Below are 20,317 nucleotides of genomic sequence, written 5' to 3' on the forward strand. Positions count from 1 at the left end.
AATTTTCTAATGTAAATGTTGTCCCATGTGTGCACATTAATCTTATGGTCACACCTCCTAAGATATATTTGAAATATTCTCTGTGAGAAGATCCAACATAAGACATCACTTATATTCCATGCTCTAGTATCAGGTAGTTTTTTTAAATATATGGCTTTTATAGTCACATGTATACAAAGAATTTTTATAGTTACATATAACTTTTATGTTGGTCTTCAATTATTTCAAGAAATGTCCTGATATTTTAAATATTATTTCACAGGACTCTATACAAATATACTTCTACTGTTTACTAGAAGTTTAATATCATATTTTCATAACCAATAATTGGATCTATAAATAATTTATTCTTTTACCCTATTAAACTGGAATTAAATATAATACTCAAAATGTTCATAAAATTAAATATTTATCTATATGGTATGCTCTATCCCCATTGATAGACATTAGTTCTTCTTACAAAAATAATATTTTTACTTCATACTTACAAGAAGGCTCCTCTCTGGTACATTTTACCTTTTGTATTTTCTTAAAAACAAACAAAAGAAGCCCACAAAAATTAAATCAGTACTTATTAGAAGTGTATGATAAGCAGAAATTAAAAGTGTCAAGGTATGAAACCTTGATTGCAAAGCAAACACAAAGGCAAAAGGAAGGCATCGCACAGCGGTCCTCTGTGGAATAAAGGCAATGTTGTTTTGGGTCTCAGGCTCTCAGTTTGTCTAGATTTTCTTCCCACCCGTTCCTTTTCTTCCCTCCCTCATGTTTCCCGATCTGACCTCTCTCCTCTACTGCCTTGTCTTTCCTTGTACTCCCCCTTCTACCATCTCCCTCCATTATAACCAAAGGTCTTGGTTCTTATCTTTTTAAGAGTATACATAGTTACATATTGATCAATTCATTATCCTTGTTGGATTTGTTATACTTTCTTACTACAATTATACACCTTTGGCACAGCTTAAATGTAAACCTATTTTAGGTGATTTTATATGAAAATATTCCATGGAGAGTATAATTTTCTCGAATTTTTTTTAAATATTAATTTACCAGAAAATATTTTTCAAATTTTGAGTTTCTTAATATTTTTAGAGTTATATAAAAAGTATGTCATATTTCTTAAATATTTTATTGTAATTTGTCTTTTTATTTCTGGGGCCATATCCAGCAATGCTCAGGGCTTCTGGAAGTCCTCAGGGGAGCATCTATGGTGCTGGGATTTAAACCATGATTGGCCTTTGCATGAAAAATTCATTAACCCCAGTACTACCTCCCTAATCCCAGTGAACTATTTAAAATATTTTTAAAAGAAAAATATCATATATCTTAGCATCTACTTATAGACACCAAGTATTCTATAAACTTAATATCCCTATTCCCATTTTCAATCTTCCTTAGAACTGTGGAACTGATTTCAATAAATATTGCTTTGATTATAGGAGAAATAAAATTTAACCAAGAGACTGTACCACTCATTTGAAATTTTCAATAAAAAGTAAAGTTGATAGTAAAGAGTTAATTGGTTAAGGAATGGGTCAATAGTAGAACAGACTTGAGGTCATACAGCTATTCTAATAATGTTAGAAAAAGATCATTCAGCTTTGCAGCCTCACGTGCAAACATGAGTCAAAGTGAGCAACTTGCAAAACATGCATTGAGGAAGGGGACAGGCAGCATGACAGAGGGAAAAGGAGTTGAGAACAGCTTCTGGCATCAGCTTCAGAGTGTGGAGAAGGTTAATGTCATAGCTCAGATCAGTCTCATTTTCTGATTTAACTTTAATCCAATCATATGTAGAGAATCAATTTTTAAGGATAGGTTTAACTAAGAAAAATGTCTGAAACAAATAAAAGGAAATGTATCAAATAAAGCAAGATGACAGGAAAAAAAAAATAATTCCTAGGGTATGGAAACTCAGTTGCCTGGAGTTATTTTGATTTTGTCTCCCTTCATTTAACAATTGAAATGTGCTCCTTTGACACAAGGTCAGGAGGAAAGAGATGTTCTATAATTCATTTAAATTAGAATCCCCAAAACATTGCTAAATAGACTAAAGGCAATTTACAATAAAATTCATTAAAATCATACTTTTATTTTTTTCCAAATCTCCATAACTTCACAACGGTCACAGATACAAGCTGACATCAAAAGGCAGGATTTTAGAATTTAAAAGATCATGGATACAGTGGTTTTCTAAGAACACAGAAGTAAACAACTTCAAAGAGAGTAACTCAACAAATTAAATAAATTTATGTGACTTGGAACAATTTTTTCTTGGTTCTTTTTTTTTAAAGTTTTAGATGGAATTTTCTCTTTTAGGGGAGTACGTAAAAAAAAAAATAAGTGAACTTCCCTGACATTTTTTGACTTGCACTCTCATTTTGAATGCTCTTCTTGTACCCTCTTTTATGGGACATGTATATGTGTATGCTCTTTGAATCACTGAAATGGAAACAGACATCTACCAGTTAGATGTGCTCTGTTTTAGTGCCCTGCTCTTTACATTCCAACCACAGTGACATTAGTGACTATTTACAAATTTTATCCTCTTCAATGATCTAGAGAGGAACAAGCTTCCTCAGGCACAACTAAAGCAATGGTGGCAAAATTGGAACCACCAAAATACAAAAAGCAGTTGAAATCTTTGATCTGTTTTGGAAAGTTTAAGTTGACAGAACCCTGTGACTATTGAGTGACACACAAGCATTCTGCAACTATGATGAACACTGCCCATTCCAAACAGACTAGATGCTCAGTTAATCCTTGTAGCAGAACCAATCATCTACTTTTGCCTTCATCCCTCACCCCAAAATAAAACTCACTGAAAAGCAAACCTCCTAGCTCACCAAAGATAAATTCTGTATGTGGGCAAATACCCAAATCGGAGAACTGAGTTATGTTTCCTGACTCTTCAGTGGCAACTAATCTTTTGTCCCTCTTATTTCTATGATTTTCTCTCCAAACTCAGCAAAGATCATTTCCAAAAGGTTGATAGTTCATTTATCCTAAACTCTATTCTACTGCAGCCTACTCAGGTGACACTCATAAAAAGATAATGGGCTCAGAATTCTTTATCTTTAATGGTTAACTTAAAAATCCTACTGACAAAAGTCTTCAGTCATAGATACTGGTTTTAAAGCATTTCCACTTGTACCATTTTCAGCTAGACTTTTAAGTAAGTGAAACTTTTAAGTAAGTGAAACAACTTTGATGCTAGAATCTGAACCACAGTAAATAAAGGCAACAATGGGCAAAGCTTCATGATATCAAAGCAAAGACAACTTCATATTTTCTTAAGTGAATAAAATTTTTGTGATAGATATCTGTCTTAATCAGCACTGCCACTTGTCCAAATATTTTTGGAACATAAGCCTTGTACTTATTACACATCCTCTGTTTCTCAAGAAAAAAAGCAAATTTTTCTCCTCTGAGGACATATTTAATTCACAGGAAATAGCCAACATCATTTTAGACAATTAGGAGCTCACTGTTTACCTCAGCTATATAATTTTGAATTTCATATATCCAAATTTGTGTGCTGAATTTCAACAAATACATTACAAATAATGGAGTTAGTTCAAAAGCAAAATTTCAAAACAATTTCAGCTATTATTACTGAAGCAATACAAATTCCTCTATATTTTCTGCTTTAAGTACAACATATATTATGGTATTCAATCCTAATACTCACTTTCCCCTAGGTGAGAAGCATACATTCCAGTTTAAGGAGAACACATTTGCTCAGTTCAAGAGGAAAAAAAAAAACACACACTATCAACACGGAGCTATAAATGGCAGTACCATTTCCTAAAGAAGATTTGACAAGCATGATGTCTGTGCTCTTTCCAACTCTCTCTTTTCATCCTAAAATATTAATACAGACTTAAAAAAACTTACTTTCAAGGAGACAGTTTATAATCACTAAAAAAGTCCCCAAGTATTGCTTCATTATCTGATAATTAGTAAGTACAGTACCACCTGTTTTTCTCATTCCCACTCTCCCCCGCTAAGTTTTAAATATAATACCATGTGAGTCTTAATTTAATTGTTAAAGTCAATTGTTTAATTGGGAAAAGTTTCTTCTTATTAGAAGAGTTGTGACTCTTACAAATCTTTCATAGAAGTTCGACCCTCTATCATTGTTTTGGAGCTACATTTAGTCCATGAAGAACTGTCATGTCAAATAAAAAAGTATTTCTTCTAGCACTCGGTAACAAAAAAGAATGCTACAGTCCTTTATTAAATCCTTTGCTCAAAGGCCCCAGCTTCAATGACTTCATAAACCACATCTGCAATGGAAATCTTTCTACTACAGCCCACATGCTATATTATCCATCTGTGCTCAAGTGTTGAGAGATGATAGTTTTAAATAGAGTAAACAGTGTTTGAAATAAACCAAATTTAGAACAGACTGATAAATATGCATGCTATATCTCTGAGGTTAAAACACACCACTGGACTGATACTTAAACTTAGACTATGCTGATGGCAGAACAAACAGAATCAAACTGACAATCCAAAGTGGACTGCAAAGAGGGTTCCTTGAAAGCCACATTTTCAATTTCATCTCAGAGGGACAGAGATGAACAAAGGCTGTCTGAAGCTGCCCTACTAATGTGGAAATCTGTGAGATAAATATTTAATAAGAAGGAATAATTTTTCCTCCCATGGAAGTACTCAAGTCTCTCTAAATTAATGCTTTCCATATGCTCTAGACCACTGCTTTCAGGTTATTTTAAAGGATGAAAGCTCTTAGCATAACAAAACTGCAATTCATATAGAAAGATGAATCGCCATACCCTGGAATCTTTAAAGAAAAATACTGAAAGGCAAAGAGTGAGAAGGGAAGGGAAAGTGAGCGAAATGAAAAATGGGGAGGGGGAAAGGGAGAGAAACAGGATAGAGAGATCAAGAAAAGACAGGAAATTATTACATGGGGAAAAAAAGCTTCCAAGCAATGTGAAGAAAGTGAAGGCCAGTGAAAGAACAAAAGGCCACATTTATAAGAGAAGGATGTAATATTTTTAACCCTTTACCTGATGCTGTTACCAGGAGGCTGTCTGAGGCACTTGCTCTACAGGATGTAGCACTAACAGGGTTTATGGGGGAGCGAAAGGCAATGGTGGTGGGAAGGACAAGGGAACTTTCTAAACATGCAGGCTGGTTCGGTCCAGGGGTTTCAGCAGGCCAAGCACCCACCTGAGACGTGGCCAGGGCTGAAACGGCACAGCCGGCAGGTGCCACAGTTAAATCTATGGACGGTTTTGGTGGCAGCTGAGGGGAGGATGACTTAGTGAGATTCTCCTCGTTTATGACCCTGCTCCCCTGGGGCAAGGTGGAAGGAGGCGAAGCCACACTTTTGCTATCAGCTTTGGCCCCCGCATTGGAGGCCCTGTTGCTATCCATGATAACCTTGAGTTGGGGGTGTGGGGGTGAAGGGGCTTGGGAGAGCCCTGGCTTTTTGGGAGGGATAGGAGGCGGGTTTCCTCTGTCAACTCGAGTTGCACTGGGAGTCTTTAAACTGGTCCGACCAACTGGAGGGTGGGTGCTCAAATCCCCCGTGGGGGGTCCTCCTGGCCTTGGGGGTGTTCCTGCTTGAGGGCTGGTGAATCTCGACAGAGCCTGGGTCACGGTATTGCGAGCCAGCTGCTTGGCCACCAGGTTGTCACGACTTGTGGGAGAGACATCTCTGGAAGGTGGGCTCTGTGTGGTGTTTCCGTTTTGGTCGGGGTCGTTGGCATTGCCCTGGAATCGGAACCTGGCGGCCTGGACACGGGGGTTCAGGCCCGGGTGCAGAGATGCATTGGCACATGGTGAATGTAAACCGTGCACGGGTGCAGCAGGCTGGTAGGCCTGGGGAGCCAGGCCAGGGGGCTGTGTTGCAGGAGGAGGCAGGGCTGTGCTCCCTGCTAGGTCTGGGCTTGGGCCAGGAGGGCCAGGGCTGGGGCCATTTTCCTCCAGTCTGTTTGCACTAGGAGGAGGGACTGTGGGCAGAGAGGAGCCAGGGGGATCCCCATGGGAGGCCTGCTTGTCAACGCCTGGCCTGACCAGAGTAGGGCACACACTCCCTTTTGCATTTGCAGAAACAAGGGGGCTTCCTGCAGGGGGCTTGACTGGCATGGTCAAAGGTAACTTCTTTGCTGGGTCGGCACTGTCTGTCAATGGATCTGTCTGGCAAGCCACAGAGTGGGTCACTGGTCCTTCTGTCCCCACGGAGACAGAGACTGCACGCTTGTCTTTTGTCTTCCTGGAAAGGGAGAGGCTGGGCTTGCTGTCTTGTCCCCTTTTCAACTGTTCAATCATCTTCTTCATCTTGTCTATCTCTTCCTTGAGGTCCACGGTGTGTGCTTCTTCCCGATGCAGCTTGGCCCGCAGCTGCTCACGCTCAGTGTCAAACTCAGACAGCTGTTTCTCCAGCTGTGCTTCCATCTCGGTGCCTCTCCGCTTCTCAGCCGAGAGCTCATCCTCCAGCGCACTGCTCTTCTTCTTCTCCTCTTCCAGCTCGCCCATGACCTCATCGAGCTTCTGGGCCTCTTCGAGGACACGACCTGACAGCTGCTTGCACTCCTTGACCAACATGAGCACCACATGCTTGTTCTTGTTGCGCTCCTCCTCCAGGCGGGCTGCCAGCTTCTTGTGCTCCTGCTCCAGTGCTTGTAACTGCAGCTTTTCCGTCTCCAGCTGTAAATAAAACAAAAATAAAAATAAAACAGCCCCTAGTTATTGCCTGGCAAACTCCTTGTGTCAGAGAAGTGTTGCCTATAGTGAGATGTTTACTCCTTTTCTGACAGCGATAAGGGTTTGAGTTATTCCACAATGTGATGTGATGTGAATGATGTTTAAGACTCTTTGAAATGTAAATATTGGTGCTAATGGTTTTGCAATACCAGGCTAAGTTATAGCAATAGAAAATTCATAATATTGATTCATGTGAAATAATGAAAAGAACAGGTTGAATCACAGTATGAAGTTCAGGAGAAACACTTTGGCAAAAATAGATAGCTATATGACTGACATACACTGGTGTTTTTATTTTGGGAGTAACCATGGAGTCCTACAGGAATTTGGGGGCCACTTCTTGCCCTGAAGTTCAATGCTTGAGCATCACTCTGGGGTATATCTGGGGCTCAGTAGCCTTAGAGGCTGCTGTGGCAACTACTGCAGTACTAAGGACCACTAAAGTTAGCAGTACCAGGGGCAAGGTAACCATGAGGTACTGAGAATAGAATTTGCAGCCTTTTATTTTTTTTTAACATCACATACTTTAGCCCTTCAAGTTATTTCCTTATCCTTTTTATTCCCCCTTAAAAAGATGTCTCTATATGGAAGGTACCAAGATCAAACAGTCATATGAACATTGAGTAGAAATAAAAAATGATCAGACTTAGGTACCAAACCAAAGCCAATGACAACAGAATCAATTCACAGTCTACAAGCTAGACACATAGAGAACCACTCACACTAGCAGCCCGGGGGGCAAAAGAGGGGAAAATAAGATGCATGCTGGGAACAGGGGTGGAGGAAGGACAACAATTGGTTGTGGGGATGCCCCTAATTTAATGTCACTATGTACTTAAAATACTACTGTGAAAGATTTGTAATCCACTTTGTTCAAAATAAAAAACTATTAAAATGAACTAAAAAAAAAAAAAGGTCTCTATAGTGATTCAGGGGGCCGGGTAGGTGGCGCAGGAGGTAAGGTGTCTGCCTTGCAAGCGCTAGCCAAGGAAGGACCGCGGTTCGATCCCCCGGCGTCCCATATGGTCCCCCCAAGCCAGGGGCGATTTCTGAGCACATAGCCAGGAGTAACCCCTGAGTGTCAAACGGGTGTGGCCCAAAAACCAAAAAAAAAAAAAAAAATTATAGTGATTCAGGAACAATTTAGATAATATGTGAGGGATAATTCGCATGTAAGGAGTTCTGGCAACAGGACTACAGTTAAATTCTAAGCTCTTCTATGAACTAATTCATTACTTAACTTTTTCTATTTTCTATTTTGGCTTTGGTACCACACTTGATGATGCTCATGAGGAACCATGTGTAGTGTCAGGGATTGAACCTAGTTCAGCTACATGCAATACAAATACCTTGCTATATATCTCCAGCTTTACAGCTCTCTCTCTCTCTCTCTCTCTCTCTCTCTCTCTCTCTCTCTCTCTCTCTCTCTCTCTCTCTCTCTCTCTCTCTCTCTTAACCTCTTGCAGTGTCTTAGAACTACTAGGAACCCATTCAAAGGATTTCTCTAGAAATCCTAGAAAATTTAAGAGAGTTCTTTGAAAACAGTAAACAACCAAAGAAATATATCTGATTCAAGCCATAACTGGGAATTCTCAAAGCCTGACTGACTTCATGTCTTGGACCACTTTCTTTTTATTTTTTTAGGACTGTGAAATTACATTTATTTTTTTAAACTTTTATTTAATTTTTAAATAATACCTTTATTTAAGCACTATGATTACTGTTTGTAGTTGGGTTTCATTCATAAAAAGTCACCCCCCCCTTCACCAGTGCAACATTCCCATCACCAATGCCCCCAACTCCCTCCTTCCTCACCCCTTGCCTGTATTTGAGACAAGCAATCTGTTTCTTTCACTCACTATCATTTTCATGATAGTTGTTAGTGTGGTTATTTCCTAACTGCACTCACCACTCTTTATGGTGAGCTTCATATTGTGGGCCAGTCCTTCTAGCCCTTACCTCTATTGCCTCTGGGCATTGTTACAATAACGTCTTTTATTTTTTTAAAAACCCATAGATGGGTGAGACTAGTTTGCATCTATCTCTCTCCCTCTTACTTATTTCACTCAGCATAATAGTTTCTATGCTGGACCATTTTTTTCTTTTCTTTTTTTATTGTGACTGAAGTTCATTACACAGAATTATTTACAGTACATAGTGACAATGAATGAAGGGCTTTCCAACCACCAATGTTGTCCTCCCTCCACTCCTGTTCCCAGCTTGTCTCCCATATATCCCTCCTTTACCCCCCAGAATCCTAGTGTAACTGATCTCCACCTTACAGCTTGTTACAGGTTGGGTATCTATTCTATTTGGTGTTCCAGTCTGGTCATTTTTTATTTACACTATGTGTTCATATGACTGGTCCTGGTATCATTCTTTTCCCCCCTCAATTTATAAGGCTGAATGATTCAAGTTATGTTATTCTGTTGGAGATAAAAAGGTTAAGGAAAAGAGAAGAAAAAACTTGGCATCAACTACTAAAATAGAAAGAAAAAAAATCATCGAATAATATCCACAAAAGTGAAAAAGAAAGAAAAAAATGGAAGAAAAAAAGAGCCCAGGTCTCCTACAAAAATCAAGATTTCTTAGTGCAGAGGCCCAATTCTGACAACAGAGACTGAGCAGAACCTTTGGAACCATAATTTTCTAGACTTCGGCTTAGGGAATGAGCAAAAACATGGAGCACATAATACAAAAAATGAAACACACCAACAATGTTGGAACAGTAGCTAGAACCTTAAAGACTCTATCCTAGACCTTATCCTAGGACCTGAGCAAATACCAAGATTGCTTGCTACAGTGGCCTTATTTTCTCAACCACAACCGAGGGGAAAGGTTCCTGACACCACACACACACACACACACACACACACACACACACACACACACACACACACACACACACACACACACACAAACCCTGGGATATGGCAATGAGAAGGTGTGGAGCCAGTGGTTGTTTCCATGACAATATGCTTCAAGAGTGGAGAAACCCTGAATCTCTTAGGCCATGGGAATTTCCTTCCTTCCCCAATACTTACTGTGCCTATACAAAAAAAAAAAAAATGGTGGGGTAACACCAAGCCCTGCCACTGCACCACTTTTTCTGGTTTTATTTTGCTTTATTTTTTTTGATATTATATATTATCTGGACCATTTTCTTAATTGCTCACTAAGATCCTATGATATAGCCTCCTTGGCATTTCTAGGATATTTGGGGACAGGGCCATGTCTCAGGGTCTTCTCTCTCGGCTTAGAATGTCCCCACACATCTCAATGGTTGACTCCCACACTAAACAGTGCGTTTATTGCACAGGTCTTTCATGGTCCAGGCTCATGTGCTCCAAAAGCCGAATCCTGGCAGCTCTGCTGAGCCTGGCAGCTCTGCTCTCTGTGATGCCAATCACAGTAAGGTCTGTGATCACATAAATGGTGTGGTCCTCAGCTGAAAGACCTGTGAGTTCCAGGAAGGAAGAACTGCCCCTGTGTGCCTGTGTAAAAGCACTGTCACCATATGCAAGCTACACAAGTAAAAGGGCATGCACTCCAGCAAAGGCCATGGCTGAGGATAGACTGATGAATGATAAGAAGCGAATCTCAGTGAAATCTGCAAGCATCATGGCAAGTGTATACACAAGCCCTGCTCAGGTTAGCAACAATGATGTCAAGGGAAGGGATGTTAAAAAAAATTAAAATAACTAAAAATGCAAGTATGTACACCTTACAAAATAATTTTTCTGCTTGATCATATACAGCAAGAGCTTTCTGAAGCCTTTCTGTCTTTGAATAGGGTTTTCTGATATGCATAGAAGTACTCCACTGTGCAAGAAACTTTATTTCCTTCAGTCTCTGCTGGAAGGCCACCTTTACAGAAAGACATCCTCATAGTCTGGACAAAATATCTGTCTTCCTTGTCTTTCTACGATGAGGTGGCGAGTGGCAAGGTCATATACAGCAGTCTTTGGGCTTACACTTTAGTTCTGTGCTCAATGGACTATTCAAAGTGACAAGGATTAACCCAAAGTGGCCACAGGCAAGGCAAATGTTGTAACCCCTGTTCTGTCTCTCTGACCTTCCTATCCATCTGCTTATAATTCTTGTTTAGCACCTGCCTTTTCCACAGGAAAGGGACTCCAGAAGGGAACTCTCTCTTCTTTGCTACTGTGGTTCTGAGATCTGGAATAGTGTCTGATACATAACAGAGCTTAATAAATTGGTGATTCAATGGATAGCATTATCTATATGTTTCTTCATAGAAACAATCTCCTGCTTAGCAGAGATTCTGAGCTTACAGCTTCATACATGCACCATCCTAACATGCCATAGAGAACTGTTCTTCTTAAAGGCCTTCTCACCCTGAAGTGGATATAGGAGTGGGACTCATGGATACAGCCTTGCCTTCCCAAGTAGAGGAATATTTTACTGGTCCCCAAAATGACAAGAGTAGAGCTCTCCAAGAGAGGGATAGCATTTCCTCTACCCCCAGGAGTTAAACATAAACTGTCACACCAGTATTTTCTTGAAATGAATCTCTCCTCCAGCCACACACCCCCAGTTTCTTTGGAAGGGGACACATGACTGAGGATATACTCCAGTTCCTTACTGTGCTGTGAAAATCAGGACACCAGTTCCCTCTGACAACCATGGAGACAAAAAAAGAGCAGAGGTTACTAGCCTACAAGGAGTTAGAAATATCATCCATTCAGCTTGGACTTCCTACTTTGAAGAAAGTTGTTGAATAACATAAAATGGGCCCAGCAAACAGGGAGATAGAAATGCTTATAACTGTCCTCAAATAATGGATAATGGTTTATATGCACACTCTCTGTCATATGACAAATTGGGTTGACTTCATTGAGTAGAATAGGTAATGTTGGGAAATAATCTCAGATACTGAACATCTCATAACAATTTTCACTTGTGGAGCCAGACTGAGAGCACAGTGAATAGGACATTTGTCTTGCATGCAGCCAACCCAGGTTTGATCACCAGCTTTTATATAGTACCCCAAGCCTGCAAGGAGTGATTTCTGAGTACAGAGGCAGGAGTAACCCTTGAGCACTGCCAGGTATGGGCCAAAGACTAAAAGAAAAAATAATTTTGACTTTTTAATACATATTATATAAATTATATAATTATAATTTAACTTATCTAAACATGTCCAGTAAGAGATGCAGTTAGCAGGGTACACAGTTAGGTCTTAGAGCAATTTTGAATATATTTTTATATTAATATTCTCTTCCTAAAATTCTTAGATACAAGGAAAAGAACAAACTTGGTCAGTTTTCTATTTTTTTTTAAATATGAGCTTCATATTTTACCTCAGAAGGTATAAATAATTGTCTTATTAAACTTGATAGGGAACTTTATTCCCAAAGCAAATCACTAGACTGAGATAATCATTTTTTGATGTCAGTCATTTAATTAATATTAAACAATGCCAACATTCAACTGCCACTAGTCAAGCTTTTCTGACCACATCACACAACTTGTATGTAGTTTACACTTTTTTTTTGTTTTGTTTTTGGGTCACACCCAGCAACACTCAGGGGTTACTCCTGCTCTAAGCTCAGAAATTGCTCCTGGCAGGCTCTGGGGACCATATGGGATGCCGGGATTCGAACCACCAACCTTCTATATGCAAGGCAAATGCCTTACCTCCATGCTGTCTCTTCAGCCCCTAGAGTTCACTTTTACTTCTAATAATGACTTACCTTGCACTTCATATTTAAGTTGAACAAACTCCCAACAGAGGATCAGTTCAACTGGCTTTAGCTATTTATACAGAAAACTATGCTGTCATAAAGGGAAGATAATTATTTGGTGTCTTTGTTCTATCACTTTTGTCTGATAAAGCCTAACTGACTAACTTCTCCCTTAAGTAGATGATATTGGTGGGGCAAGTGGTGGTGGGATAGTGGTGGTAGTGCCAGGAACTGGACCCTGGGATTCTGCAGAAAAAGCATATGCTCCATCTCATGAGACTGCCCCAACCTGTTTCTTTCTTTCTTCTTCTCCCTCCCTCCCTCCCTCCCTCCCTCCCTCCCTCCCTCCCTCCCTCCCTCCCTCCCTCCCTCCCTTCCTCCCTCCCTCCCTCCCTCCCTCTCTCCCTCTCTCTCTTTCTCTCTCTTTCTCTCTTTCTTTCTCTCTCTTCTTTCTTTCTTTCTTTCTTTCTTTCTTTCTTTCTTTCTTTCTTTCTTTCTTTCTTTCTTTCTTTCTTTCTTTCTTTCTTTCTTTCTTTCTTTCTTTCTTTCTTTCTCTCTCTCTCTCTCTCTCTCTCTCTCTCTCTCTCTCTCTTTCTTTCTTTCTTTCTTTCTTTCTTTCTTTCTTTCTTTCTTTCTTTCTTTCTTTCTTTCTTTCTTTCTTTCTTTCTTTCTTTCTTTCTTTCTTTCATCTGACCACAGAAGGCAGAGTAGAAACCAAAACCATACAACTGATTTACCTCTGAAAACACAACTCCAAACTCAACTGAATATGAGGCCCAACCATCTGTCCCTCAGTTTAACTTTGTTTAGACTCCTCTCTCATTTATTTCAGGACACAGTCAAACCTTTGCCTGTCTTTCTCTTCAGAAGTTTACCTAATGACCGCTCAACTGACTCACAGTCTACTCTAATAGATTATTTTATTACAAAAACTCAGGATGACTCACTCCCTGTACACCCTTTCTCTTCATTTAAGTCTGTTTATAGCCATGCCAATCCAAATGTCCTTCTCGCTACTTTAAGGGGGAAAGGTTTCCATCTGTTAAAGGGCAGACAGATGTGCTTTGGCAATTAACTTCTCTCCTATCACTTCTAAGTCTTGTTTTATCAGTGGTCATGCTATTCATTATAAATATTCAAACAGCCCCCTCTTTTCTAGCTCCTTTCAATCTCTAAATTCCCAAACTCTAACCCATACTTTAAAAATAACTTTTATATTAAATTTGTTTTTTAAAATTCCTCCTAAGACAAAATTTCTGGGCTTAATAAGATGTATGGGACTAACTTGCATTTCCTTAGCTTGGAATGTTCTCTCTCTATAAACCAGTTGTACTAATAGCACAACAGAGAAATTACCCTGATTACTATATGAAATTAAATGAGGCAATACATTATGAAACATAAAATGTGCCAGACACTAAAACTGTTAAATTATAAAAATTAGAACAACTACTTCTACAATGTTCCCCACCCCATAAAACATTTTAAAGCAAATATGCATCAAGTCAGACCTTCACTTTGTGCTCAGTGGTTGCCCAACTGAGACAAGGTTATTTATAAGAAAGGTATTTAAAAAAAGCTTTCTGTGAAGGCGTAAGTGGAAGCACAGTGGTAGGATGTTTGCCTTGCAGACCACTGACCCAGGATGGATTCAGATTCCATCCCTTGCATCCCAGATGACACCCCCTGCCAAGAGCCAGGAGCGGTTTCTGAGAGCAGAGCCAGGAGTAACCCCTGAGCACTGCTGGGTATGGCCCCAAAACCACCACCCCCATCAAAAAATCTTCCTGTGATGGTGGAACATTATCTACTATGGGATAGAGATTCTACCCAAAAATACCATTTATAAATTAAATTTATAATGCATAAAAAAGTGTTACAAACAAGATTGAGTTCTAGGTTTGCATATATGGCCTTTTTACTGGCATGCATTAACTTCTGAAACTACATTTTATGTACCGGTGGTCTGAGTAAATGGAATACATGTGTTAGGAAATAATAAAGTGTCTCAGTATTGCATAATTTAGTTTTAAGTTGAGAAGAGCCAACAATATACTCTCTGGAACTAAATTATAATTAGAGATGTCAATATTAGTAAGAACTCCAGGTATGATCAAGATAAACACAAATATATTTGTATGTTTAATTCATAGTATACATAAATACAAATATAATATATACAGAAATTTTTAAGTTCGTTTCCAAGTACCATTTTCCATCTAAAATGAAACTAGTTTTCCTAGTAGTAATTAGTAAACAATTGCAATTCCTGATTGTCTTGTTTTAAGAAGGTAAGACAGTATAGAGTGAAGAAAACTCTCAGAACAAGTGAAAACTTGTCAAAGAGGTTCTCATTGGCCAAATCTGGGTTACCCTGAAACAACAGTTCAGAGGATATACACCTGATATATAAGGTGTAGGACAAAGAGGTATCACTAATCCCAACTCAACCACAAAATTTTACAATCACAAAAGAACCTAGAGTACTGTATAAACAGATACTTCACTCCAGCTTTTTTTTGTCCAATTAATATCTCCCACAACATTTAAATAGTTACTGAAGGGGAATTTTGTCAGAAGTGCTATCACCAATCTCTTATGTAATGGCTTATTTGAAACAACTTAGAAGAACTAGTACAGCTTCCATGGGAGTGAGAAAGTGGGTGGTTGCTCCAAGAATAGCACCCAGACTTGTACCCATGAATGAAGAGGCACCAAACACATATTTTTACAGAATGAAAGGGAAAACTATGTATGTGGGAGAAGAGGAGCAATGTACAGAAAATTAGTTCTAATTCAAAGTGGTGGGAAGCAATTATGGCCATTTGTAAAATGAGAATGCAGAGTACATGTTTGTCACAACCACAAACCCACTCTGATCGCTATTAACTATTCCTTATGGCTTCAAATATTTTATTTTTGAAAAATACTCATTGGAATTCGCATGTCTTTTAGTAGTGATGTGGTCACCCCTACCCCACCCACCTGCCCAATCTTAGTAAACAAGAACAAAAATAAAAGTGATTCAGAGAATCAGGCTAGGGGATGAGGCATGTTAGTAGAATCTAAGAACACTTTACACTCTTAGTGGGAATAACATGGCTGCTAGAACTTAATTATGAGTAATTTTATAAATACTAGTACTTTAATTAAAAAAAGATTGCCCACTCCCATAAAGGCTATGTAGCTACCATCAGCACTTAGGGTTCTGAAGTTCTCATCTGCTTCTTCTTCTAGCATTAGAGTTTCTAAAGACAGAAGACAAGAGGGCAAGACATCAGACACTGCCCTCTTTTCATTCTCTATGCAGAGTTACAGCCCACAGTCTCCAGAACCTTCATAAAACCTACTTGCAATGCTCCTAGGAGAAAAATTTACTCTGAAACATAATGGCAAATTATACAAAAAGACACAGGCAAGATCTAAAAATCATGTATGTACAAAATGTCCTAAATATTCTTTCTAAAAACGTTATGTTAGCTGTTACCTTAGAGTGGAAGTTTAAAAAACAGCTTAAGATAATATTTATAGATGGTATAAGCATTAAAGAATGAAGTAGAGAATACTGAATACATATGGCAGAATAAAATATAATTATTTATCATGAGAAAAAATTGATAAAATAAAACTATTTGGTGGCTCTATTATATTTTTTGCCAACTTGTCAATTTTTTTTATTGTCTGACTCCTGAAATAATTTCAGATTAGAACTATGTCTGACAGTTGTTTTGCAAGACCTTCTTACAGGCAGGTCCAGTTTGGAGTCTATCTAAGTCCATTAGGATGCAACCATTAGGAAATGATTTATGGAAAGAGCAGAGGCAGAGGTATCACTACTCAAGATGCAGCACTGTGAGGCTGCCTGGGTCAGTAGCTACATTTTTTTTTTTTAGCTGTGGTCAATATGTTGCATCCTTCACTAAAACAGGATCTGTGACAAGTACTTCTCTTTGATGCTGGCTGGTAAGCAACAGTCATCAAGTTGTCTTGGCCATTGGCACCATCTTGTAACCCAACCAAAACAAAGCTTTGTAAACATCAGTCAACCAAAGATGCCTTTACTTACTCAGCATTCCAATTGTGTCTGCTATCTATAATCTCTCTACTACTACTACTACTACTATTTATTTAACTATCATTATTTATTAACTATTTAACTATTTATCATCTATTACTATTTAACTATTTCCATGCAACTGACTTTATTAAGCTGAATGGCCTCCTAGAAGAAGCAATGGGTTTCTTCTCTTCTCTTTTCCCAGAAAGTAGAATATTTTCCTTCTGTTATCTCAGTTATTTTTGCAACTAGGAAGGCTCAAAAATGGTCCCTATGCAAATTCATGGCAACCATATTCCCAGTGCCTCAAATAGCCCTTTATGATAACAACTAAGAAGACACTTTGAGATAGTGATAAGTGGAGTACAATATATCTAATACACTTGTCTGCTTTCAGTTTTTCACTAGAGAAAAAAAATTATTTCCACCTGAATTTCCAAGTCACTATTTTGGCTTCTTATTTAAAAAGGCCTTAGCTCTTTCAGTGCTAGATATGATAGTTTCAAAAGATGAAAAACAATATTTTATAATAAATGAAATACAACATAATGAAATAAATTAAAACAAATTATATAATTGAAGCTCTATTAAAAGATAGTGCACAAGATAAATAATCTTGTATTTGTCTTGATACCCAGATACCACTCTGCCCAGGACTGCTGGCCCAAGACAAGGAAGCACATTAACCAGAGATGAGGTTCCCCAGGATGACTGCTCATTAGCTTATTCAAAGAGGCTTTATAGGAGCAGTTCATTTGCCAAACTGACTCTAGCCCAAATTTTCCTGGCACACAAATTACAGAATAGTTAACTCTCCTATTAGCAGTCTCAGCGGGACCCAATGCATGAATAAACCCAAAGCCTCTTCCTGCTCTTGAGTGGCCAACCAGAGTCACATTCAGGCCAAATATCTCAGAATTATCAAGGGGCTATGCCAGGTGATAGAAATCGGGCCCTTTGCTCTCCCTCACTTGCTCTGGCAATAACTAAAAGTATTGGGCTAATGTTTTTAAAAAAGGATTTTTAGGGACTAGAGTGATAGTGTAGCAGGTAGGACACTTGTCTTACATGCGGCTGGCCCTAGTTCAATCTCTGGCATCTCATACATCCCATGGAGTCCAATAGGAGTGATTCCTGAATGCAGAGCTAGGCGTAACCCCTGAGCACCACCAGGGCTGGCCCCAAACAAAACTGAAAGAAGATTTTGAAAAATAAAAAACAAAAAAACCCCCGCAGGGCCTGGAGCAATAGTACAGTGGATAGAGTGTTTGTCTTGTACACAGAGAACCCAGACTGGAGTCCTGGCACCCCAGTTGGTTCCCCAAGCATCATCAGAATGATACCTGAGCACAAAGCAGCAGTAAGCCCTGAACACTGTCAGTATGACCCCAAACCCCAAAATAAACAAATTAAATAAACAATATCAATTTTAGATTTTAGATACTGCTTTTTTGAATGGCTTTTGCAAGAAAACTGGGAAGTAAGGTTGAAATATGTGCTTTGGAGCTAATGGTGACAGGTACTTGTGTTGCTATAAAAGAGGACTTGTACTTCAGATCTTACCAGCAAATGGGTTTTACCAGCAAATGAGATAATTTTCTTAAAAGATAGAGAAAATGTGGCTAAACTATATCTCCTCTCACATGCCATATGACTGGAATAGAACATCCTTTCCAGACAAAGAGTAACAAACCCTATAAGGGCACAATTTGCTATTTGACCAAGCAGGACTCCTATGTCTCTATTACATGTGGGAGACAGATCACTGTCTCATTTCACATTAGATTTTTAGTATCCATAGGGCAGAAACAATTTCCTTTCACTCCCAGCCAGGTTGGAACTGACCCAGTCTTTCAGAAACAAACAGGATGCAAACTGATAAAAAAAAAAAAAGCTAGATTAAAAAAATATTTTGATTTAATTTGAAATGCATTTCTCCTTATTTTCTTCTATATAAATGGTAGATAAAATTCAAAACGAAGGTAAAATTTAAGATGGCATGTGTTTTATATATATTAAATGAAAATAACAATGAAAGCAAAGTATTTCTTTCCCCCCCTGTAAATCAGCATACAACCAAACAGAAAGACTTTATGATGAAATAGCTCATTTGACATGTTAAAAACATAACTGAAAATGCATTTCATCCAAGATATACAAAGGAGTCTAAGTGGCAGCAACTAACATAGTGGTGCTTGCTTTAGCAGTTGTGGGAGGTTTGAGCATCTTGAGAGACTCATGGTTGCCTGCTGGGCTGTGCAGTGGGTTGTGGTGGCTAGGGTAAATGGATTTATTTTACCTACCATCCATGGAAAGCCATCTACTCTTCTGTTATAATACCCAGGACTTTAGTTTCCTATAAAATGACATTTTGAGGGAAGAATTGCTTTTGTTCAACACCTATATTAAAATATCGGCACACATTAAGTCAATTCAAAGATAAAATCACAAGGGAAAACATGAACATTAAGTGGCAATATTATAAATATTGGCCATTTAGTGCTTAATTGTTTACCATGTGCTAAATATGCCCTGCAGGAAGTTCTCTGAAAAGGACGAAGAGGAGAAACACTTCATTTTCATCCCTTAAAAAAGTAGCTTCAAAATACTGTAACATTTCATTCTAATCATGCCAGACACTATCTTTTCTGACGCTCTCACTTTTCCTTCCTTCTGAAGGGAATCAGCAGACTTGGCAGCTTATTGGAAGGACTTCTATTTCCATATGGCTGACTGCAGTAAATTTTTATCATGCAGTACTCTTTGAAGCATGCAATGACTGTGGGTGTGTTGGTGGAGGAGAGGGGAAGAGGGAGGAGCTTAGGTGAAATGAAACACATGTGAACAGGAGCCTTTGGGTCTGCAGCAGGCCCAGCCATCAGTCCCCAGAGGCGAGTCTGACACTCTCCAGGACTGAAGGACACACTGAGATTCCTGCTACCAAACAGGCCTCTTTTCTAGTTTCCCTGAAGCACTTTCACTTTCTAAAGACGTCATTAAAAGATAAAAGCATAATCTCTCATTGCAAAGAAATATTGGAGACTGGAGCTGGGATAAAGTACACTGGAAACTGTCACCAGGCGATCAGAATACTGACTGCATTACTGGCTGACCCTCCAACATCTGAAGCATATCCTTGGGCATCCTAGTCTGAACAGAAGTCCAGAGAGATGGGGCCGGGTGGTGGCGCTATAGGTAAGGTGCCTGCCTTGCCTGCCCTAGCCTAGGATGGACCGCGGTTCGATCCTGTGGTGTCCCATATGGTCTCCCAAGCCAGGAGCGACTTCTGAGCGCATAGCCAGGAGTAACCCCTGAGCGTCACCAGGTGTGGCCCCAAAACCAAACCAAAACAAAACAAAAACAAAAACAAACAAACAAAAACAAACAGAAGTCCAGAGAGGAAAAAGAAACGGCTCATATTTAAAGTAAAGCATCAATCCTTATAGGATTATTTTATAATTACTTTTGAGAAGGACCACCAGAATCTCTTTTGTATTTTCTACTTCTATTTCAAACTTTCTTAAAAATGCAATTTTTAAGGACAATACTGTCTTGATATAGTTACTTCAATTTACAGTGTGTCATGGGGATTGGCAGATATGTGTCTATCACACTTCCTTTATTTTGCTTTTAGTTTTCCTCCTTTTAAAATATCTTATTATAACATAGTAAATATGATTACAGTTAAGGTGCATCTTCACCACTACCCAAGTGGTCAAGACCCTCTACCACTATCCGATGTCACTTCTAGTCTGATTCTTCCTTATTTCTTCCTGCTCTCCCCATCCTACTTTAATTTTTAATTTCTTTTGGTTTA

General features: G+C 38.9%; 1 protein-coding gene across 3 annotated transcripts in view; it reads right to left on the minus strand.

Annotated features, from left to right (window-relative positions):
* CTTNBP2 (cortactin binding protein 2) overlaps positions 1–20,317 on the minus strand; it is a 197,019-nt gene that overhangs the window by 111,792 nt on the left and 64,910 nt on the right. The window contains exon 4 of one of the 3 annotated variants that reach the window (XM_049771025.1): positions 5,197–6,678. In XM_049771025.1, the coding sequence (XP_049626982.1) occupies positions 5,197–6,678 (1,482 nt within the window). Of the gene's footprint in view, positions 1–5,033; positions 6,679–20,317 lie in introns of those variants that run through there. The other 2 variants (XM_049771028.1, XM_049771027.1) reach the window with 2 other exon arrangements.

Source organism: Suncus etruscus, chromosome 1 (assembly GCF_024139225.1).
Source record: "Suncus etruscus isolate mSunEtr1 chromosome 1, mSunEtr1.pri.cur, whole genome shotgun sequence".
In the NCBI taxonomy this organism is placed as follows: domain Eukaryota; kingdom Metazoa; phylum Chordata; class Mammalia; order Eulipotyphla; family Soricidae; genus Suncus; species Suncus etruscus.